This window comes from Anastrepha ludens, chromosome 2 (genome assembly GCF_028408465.1).
Source record: "Anastrepha ludens isolate Willacy chromosome 2, idAnaLude1.1, whole genome shotgun sequence".
Taxonomy (NCBI): Eukaryota; Metazoa; Arthropoda; class Insecta; order Diptera; family Tephritidae; genus Anastrepha; species Anastrepha ludens.
Window position 1 is genome coordinate 2,831,515 of NC_071498.1, and position 8,037 is coordinate 2,839,551.

General features: G+C 37.5%; 1 protein-coding gene across 1 annotated transcript; it reads left to right on the forward strand.

Moving 5' to 3' along the window:
* Positions 1–522: 522 nt before the first annotated feature.
* LOC128861825 (protein Son) lies at positions 523–4,060 on the forward strand. Its single transcript, XM_054100201.1, has 2 exons — positions 523–3,089; positions 3,145–4,060. Exons 1-2 carry the CDS (start codon positions 678–680, stop codon positions 3,784–3,786), a joined length of 3,054 nt encoding a protein of 1,017 aa, XP_053956176.1. The 5' UTR covers positions 523–677; the 3' UTR covers positions 3,787–4,060.
* The last annotated feature ends 3,977 nt before the right edge of the window (positions 4,061–8,037 follow it).

Here is an 8,037-nt window from a genome sequence, read left to right on the forward strand (position 1 = left end):
ATATTAGTTTGTGCTTTGGCAATTTAACATTCATTCTATGAATGAATTTACGTTCTCTGTCATTAGTACTGGACTGAAATATTTATATTTTAATTTGCAGAGGTCTGGCAGTGCTATGTTATTATCAATTTCTATGAAATGCTACTTCGGTTTAAAATTGGAAACTCATAATATTGATAAATGTATTTTACCTCTCTCATTGAAATGTTTTTGATATAAATATGAAAACGAGCGAAAATAGAAAGTTTAGAATAAATAAGTATGAGAAGGCATTTTAGAGACAAATAATTTCAAAACTATTACTTCCGGAATGTTGGTAGTTGTAAAGGTTGATCAGAAAATCTTCCGCAATATCTCCACCAAGCTTTGTTAAATAAATCATTATACTTTGCCTAAGATTGCTCAACCTAAATCGCAGGCTTGTCAAAATAAACTGGGTTGTAAATAATTATTTTAAAGTTTTCCTATTTTCATTCATCTGGCAGTTCTGTTGCATACAAAATTTAACCCATTTGCGTTTGACATTTGGTGAAAGAATGCAGTTTTCGATTTATATTTCCCATGTTAAGAAAAACTTTAGAAGACCTCTTAAATTAACACTACCATTAATATGTGTAAGAAAATAAACCTATTAGAAAGTGTATATAAATAGTGCCCACGTAAAGTCGTTTTCAAATATGCCAGAAGAACAGAAAGATTCAGATACTCGTGTTCCATCGACAGTGCAGCAAGTTAAAGTTAAGCAAGAGAAATTCGATCCGGAGATTGAAGCAAAAATTAATGCAATCTCCATAGCAAATGTAGTAGTCAAGTCTGAATTTGATAAGGAAAGGAAAAATTCACAGCTAGATATCGAATATGAATTTGAAAAAAATGAGAAAAGTGAAAATGAGAGTGAATATGGCGACGGCAATGACGGTAAAAGTGTCGACGACAATGGTGATGAAAATGACAATAAATATGGGTGTAATGATGGTGATTCTAATATGACAGGGGCGAGTCTCGATGAAGATAAAAAATCTATTGCCCCAGTAAAATCGTCAAACGAGATACTCGCAGAGCTCTTTAAGGTATTCAACGCTGCACCACCTGAGGAATTATTGGATGATGAAAGCCTCTTGAAGAAAAATCATAAACATAAAAAGGACAAGAAAGAAAAGAAAAAAAAAGTAAAACGAGTAAAGGGTGTGTTGGAAGATGAGCGAAATGACAGTGAAAGTAATGAATCGATTGTTCCTGCTGATGGTAAGGAAAAGAAGTATAAACATAAACACAAGAAGAAAAAGAAACACAAACATAAAGATGAAAAGGACAAAGAACGGGATAAAAACAAAGATAAAGGTAAGAAGGACAAAGACAAATCCAAAGACAGGCTAAAAAGCAAAGAGAAGTCAGTTGAAAAGTATAAAGTCAACTCGAGAAAGTCAACCCCGCCAAGAAGCGCTAAAACTGAGCTGGAGGTTGATCGTCGTAATAACAAATCACGCAAAAGACATATCGATTCAGATAGTTATACTGATCCAGTTTCGGTAAAGAAGAGTCGTAGCGCAGATGGTCCGAATCCCTTTCGTAGCTATCCGAGAGACTGTAGACACGAAAATGATAAACATAATGAAAGAGATCGTCCAAATGACAAGCATAGAGATAAAGATCTTGAGAAAGATAAGGACAAAGAAAAAGTAAAGGATCGTAAACATAATAGTTTTTACAATGGTTGTCCCGAATATGAATCGTCAAAGAAGGCAGTAAAAATCAAAGAGGAGCCTAAGGACATAACGCACAAACGTGGCAATTACGACGGACATATTTCCGAAATTTCACTTTCTGATGATGAGGAAGATTATCTGAAGGAGAGTCATGTCAGCACGGAGTCGAAGAATCATCACATCAACGAACGGCCACACAATAGTTTCTACGCGGGATTGAAGCGTAGTCGGAGCCGAGATCAAGATAGAGATCGTAACCGTGATCGTGAACGAGAGCGCGAAAGAAACTACCGCGGGGACGGACGAAGCCACATCAAGCGCCCCAGCCGCAGCCGCGGTCGTTCGCGCTCCCGTTCACGTGATTTAGGTATCGACAAGAAACGACTACTCGAAATAGCACGTAAAAATGCCATCAGTATGTTCAAACGCGGGAACTTACCCGGCTGTGACGGCATGTCACAGGAAGTGAAGGACAAAGTATTGCTAAAAATGCGCTACGGCGGCAAGACTGTGCAGGATCTTACGGATTTTTGTAAAAAAATTTCAAACGGCGAAAATCTATCAGATCTCAGCTCCGACGAAGATTCCGACGTTGATAAAAGTGGTAATACGAAAGCATTTCATCATCCCTTCCAGCTAAAAGAACGCGAGCCTATCGTCATGCACATACGGAATGCCGCAACATTGCCGGTACGACCAACGTCAACCGATCAGGTGAAGGCCATAACGATGCAGTTTCCTGTTTCGTCCGGACAGCAGCATCGAATGACTGAAGGATGGGTGCCCGTGGTACCAAAAGATAATTTACCACCGTTACCAGCATTGCCGACTGCTGCACAAGCAACTACCATATTTAAGCCGGGTGTCGTTAAGAATGTCTTTGAGAAGTCCATACCAGAAGAGCAACAAAAACCAGCATTCAAACAGGTACAACCAGCGTCTACAAGTGGTAGTGCCGAAACTAATGGTGCTTTGCCAAATGAGAATGGAGAAGCTGCAGTGGCACCCACAATGTTACCCACGACGTCACCTATAACGTTACCTACAACGTTACCTACACCGGTACTACTACCACCACCTGCGGCTAAACCTAACATAGATACATCAATCGCCAGTAAACCATTCTTTTCTGTGCCGCAACAGAGTGTAGCTGTTGGAGGGCCTCAACCTATGGTGAGTTATTCACCAACAATGGCAGCTCTCTTACCACCGTTAACTGTGCCACCGCCAACAATGCAACAGGCTTTTGTGCCTGATGTACCTGTTCCATCAAGCACAGATGCTATGGGTGTGGTCAACAGTGTATTTCCCAACCAATATGGACCACAAATGGACGTGTCTAGTATTATATCGAAACGCTTGCTAGCAATGCGACGACTACAGGTAAAATTCGAAAATAAAATTTTTTGCAATGCAATGTAAATAAATATTTCCACAGGAAAATCCTATGGACCCAGAAGCTATTAAAATGATGTATAATTCTCAGAAAGACATGACTTCGTGGGTCTCATCAAAACATTTACCCGGTCAATTTACAGGTAGCACAGGTGCTAATGTACTTTCAATGCGTGAATTGAGTTCTGGACCACAGGCGTGGGCGCGCCGAGATCAGCTAATCACCTCACGTCCGGTTAGTGGTGGCATGGGCATGCAATTGCTACAAAAAATGGGTTGGAAACCGGGAGAAGGTTTGGGTCGTGATAAAACAGGATCTTTACAGCCGCTGCTGCTTGACGTGAAATTGGACAAGCATGGTTTGGTCGCGCGTGAAGACAATACCGCTTACAAACAAAAGTTGTGTAAAAAACAGCGGCCTCAAAACGATGTACAACAACAACAAGCGCTATTGGAAAAACATCCAGTTTGTCTGCTGAATGAATTAACATCGAAACGAAAGTGGACGCCACCGCTGTATACACTTGTGAACGAAGCTGGACCATCGCACAGCAGAATGTTCTTATTCTCCGTATCTATAAATGGGCACACTTATACACCGTCTCAGGGCTCAAATACGAAAAAAGAAGCCAAATTGATTTCCGCGCGCCATTGTTTACAACAAATGGGAATCTTACCAATGTAGTTTAAAGTGATTTTTTTATGGTATGCATGCCGGTCAGTCACTATAATCCGCGTGCTTTATTGATCTAATTTATTTTATATTAAAAATATATCATAGGAGTTGAATTGATTGAAATATTGAATTTAATTACAATCGAGTACGTACATACTTAATTCCATTATAAATGTGAAACTCTGTGAAACGAAGTGAACGCACTTATAGTTAAACTAGCAGCTAGTGATATGAATAAAGCTGTATGTAAATAAATAAATAAATTTTTTCAGTCGAAACTTTACCCACTATTGCCCCTCATGTCCAGGAATATTATGAACCTGCGCAGAAATGTATACAAAGTTTCTTATATCATATTATTTTACGAAGAATAATTTAATTATTGAGATAAGATACAAAGGTGCGTGAAGGTGGTTTTTGTACGTCGAAAGAAGACTTGGCTTTGATTGGAGGGGGAGTACCTGCAAATACTTTTCAAGCGTGTGTATGAGACAAATAAAATATGATAATTGGTACTTTGTCTATGACACTCTCACTTCTGCAACTGTGGGTGAGACCCTAGAGGCAATTGAGGTTGACCTCCCTGTCACTGACGATGATACCAGTTTTACAAATCAACTCATCCGCTGCTCCTTTTCTGCGCCTCTGCAACACTGTAGAGGAGCTCATATGTATCCAAAAACCCCGGGGGAATACGCTCAATTTTGCCACACCTAATATAGAGGAGGTCCTGGATATAACGCTGATCTCAAATTTTCTCTTAGACAATATCAATAACTAGCATGTTTCTAGAGATTCCTCTCTTTCTGACCATCTCTAAATTTTTGAATTCTCTTTGAGAGCTCCCATCCTCATGTTACAAACAAAAAGTGTGTGAAAGTGAGTGTGTCGAAAAATCCTACTATACCGAGATAATGGACCATGGCGGAGGCATGGGAAATCAAAATATTTTAAGTCAATAAGCTTTCCCTCCTTGGAGAGATTGTTAGACGTTTACATCTGACAACTAATCCACTCGCCAACAGCCAGCACGCGTACTTTATAGGCAGGTCCGTTGTACAGCTCTACGCGAAATTGTATCTTCGCGGTGGGGTGAGACTTACACTTGCTACTGAAGTAAAGTATCTACGGATTATTATTCAACTGGAAACGAAACATCGAACATAGGTCAAGAAAAGTGGTCAACAGTTGTGCGGCCCATCCTTTCTACGGGGCCATTGTTTGGTGACCAACGTTGGAAAATGGAAAAATGGAAAGAGTACAAATAGCAGCTTCCATTCCTATTACAGCAACGTTGACTTCTACCCTAACCAATGCTCTTGAGACTATTTTATATTCTACCCATAGATATCTATGGAAAATTTTGGGCTAATTGCAGTGCAATCATTCTAAACGCACGCCCACCCTGGAATTATAAAATAATCCTAGATTATTATCATACAGTACTATCTCGATAATCCGGACACCCTTAATGTTAGGGGTCGTCCGGATTATGGGGGTGCCCGGATTATAGATGATTTTTGTTTTTCAACTAAAGGTTGTTTTTTTGAAATGAACATAACGCAATTCAGATATATGTATGTACATAAATAGTTTTATTAAATACAGTACAATCATACTTACATAATAATATGTACATCTGTACATAATCAAACATTTTTTTTATTTAGTATGTACTATTTCATTTCACATTTAGTCGCGAATTTTCTAATGGCATCACGTTTCTTTTTTATGTCAAAAACAGTAGATTTGTTGACACCAAATTCTGTTTCAAACCATCTTAATGATTTTCCTTTATCAAGGAGATCTAAAATTTCACATTTTTTCTGAAGAGTAAGGGTTTTATGAGCCCTTTTATTAAATTTTCCACTGCTCATAATAATAATGTCCACTCAATTCAGTTTGTCACTAAAGAATAAACACAACGCGTGATTTATGCTGTTGCATTTCGTATACATACATATATTGTTGTTAAAGTACCGCTATTTTACGAAAAACTCACAAAGCAAACTAAAAATTAAAATACATATGTATGTACATATTGCGAAGCAAATTTGAAAAATGTCCGGATTATAGAGTAATAAATGTTAAACTGTCCGAATTATGCAGTTGTCCGGATTATAGATGTGACCGGACTACCGCGTGTCCGGATTATCGAGATAGTACTGTACTTTTTTACATACAAGCCTGTGCTTTCTGTGTTATAGATAATTATTTTTACGAGTGTAAAGAGAGACGTCAAGGTAATAACTAAATAAAATGGATGCTGGGAAAGAAAAAAGGTTTGTAGACATAATTCTAATACAATTTTTGTTAGGTATTATTATTTATGCATTCATATAACAGAAAAAAACGTGTTTCCATAAACGCGTTGTCCTCTTATTACTTATTATAAAATGCAATATCGAATTTCGCATTCGTATTGCTTCCATAATTTTCTGAAATCTCAGTAAACGTCGTTTACGGATTTCCTCCAATTATTTATTATTAGCACAATTAAATTAGCTATTCCTTCTCCTTGTCTTTTCTTCATTTCGTTAACAATAGTTAAAAAACGCAAAAACTCCAAAATAATCCATCAAAGCGATTTCTATGAAGAAAAACCTTTCAAAACAGTATTAAGAGCTGATTGTCGATTTTTGAGGTAATCTGCCATATGTGAACGGGTAGATTAATTTGTGCATTTGTTGCTAATTACTGCATACTCACTATTTGGAAGGTAGTATTTGTCTAGTTACGAGCGCATTTGACAAATCTCTCATATGATATTTGCATACTTTTGTGCGCTCCGCTACACTTATGTGGGGATGTGTAACTTTCGCATACAACACAAAGTGTTTGTAAACAATCACAGGGAAAACAAACCAATCGCATTCCTTCCACTTATGCGGAGGTATTTAGTTATTATAGTAGTATGCAACTGACGACTTCTTATGCCGTATGCGGACAGATAGCGGAATTTAATGGAAGAAATCATACTAATTCGTCATTGACTAGAATAATACCAGGAGTAAAATATATAATTGACTTGCAAATTAATTGATTGTTTTTTTAGATAAGAGAGCTTAAGACCCATTTGTAGAAGTAAACAATGCATTTTGATGATTAGAGCATTATACTTACATATATGGTATATAAGGAGTTAGTGATCAATACATTTATTTCAGAAACACCATATATTCAAGTTTATCACCAAAACGCATTAATTAGTAATATTTGTATGCATTTTATTTACTTTATATATAGACTCGCACCATATGTTAGTAAGATTAGAGGAGCGGAGTCGTTTCTTTCTCGTGCTAACCTGCGCCAGTTGGACACACCAAGTGAAGTCAAGTCCTTCTCCACCTGATCTTTCCAACGTATAGGAGGACTTCCCTTTCCTCTGCTACCACCAAATATTTAACTAGCATTAATTTTTTTTGTGTTATTAAAGTGAATATAAAAATATATATCATTGGCACCTTTTATCGGCTGTTCGAGCTCCTTCTCCAATTTGTGATGTGCGTCGTGATGTTGTTCCACAAATAGAGATACCTACAATTTTAAGCCGAGTGGGAACGGCAGATAGTTTTTTATGAGCTTTTTCATAGCAGAAATACACGCGGAGGTTTGCCATTGTCTGCTGAGGGGCGACTGCTGTTAGAAAAAAAGTGAATACCTTAAATTTTATTTCTTTTTCGTTTTTTACTAAATTTCTTTTAATTACTTTTAGTGTATGAAATAGAATATTTTAAAATGCTGGAGTCGAATAGAATGAATATTTTTTGTATTTGAACTGGTTATTTTACGAACATATTGGACCAGAATTTTTTTGTTTTGCTAGTATGAACTGGTATTTTGCTAATGCATGGTCGGTCAATTGATATTTTCGTAGGCCGTATTAAAAATGCCAGTTGCTAACAAGAAAAAAAGATAGAATAGAATTGATTGAGCTGAGAAGTGAACTAGTTCATGTAGCTTACAACTAGCATTTTTCCCTGCAGGGACGTATGTAAAGTATGAAGGGGAAAGCTGCAAGGAAAACTGCTAATATTCAAAAACATTTGAGTGATGGAAACTTCTTCGCTATTTAATTGTCCATTTTGTTTTGCTCCTATGTGTGTTTATTTTTTGCGGAAAAGCGCAAAAGCGATAGCGAATGCGGTTGAACACATACACTCCCGCGGCGCGAGGTAAACACATTGAAGGTCGACGACTGCACGCGCGCCCGCATATATGTTTGTATGTATACTCCGAAAAATCAACAACAATGCAAAA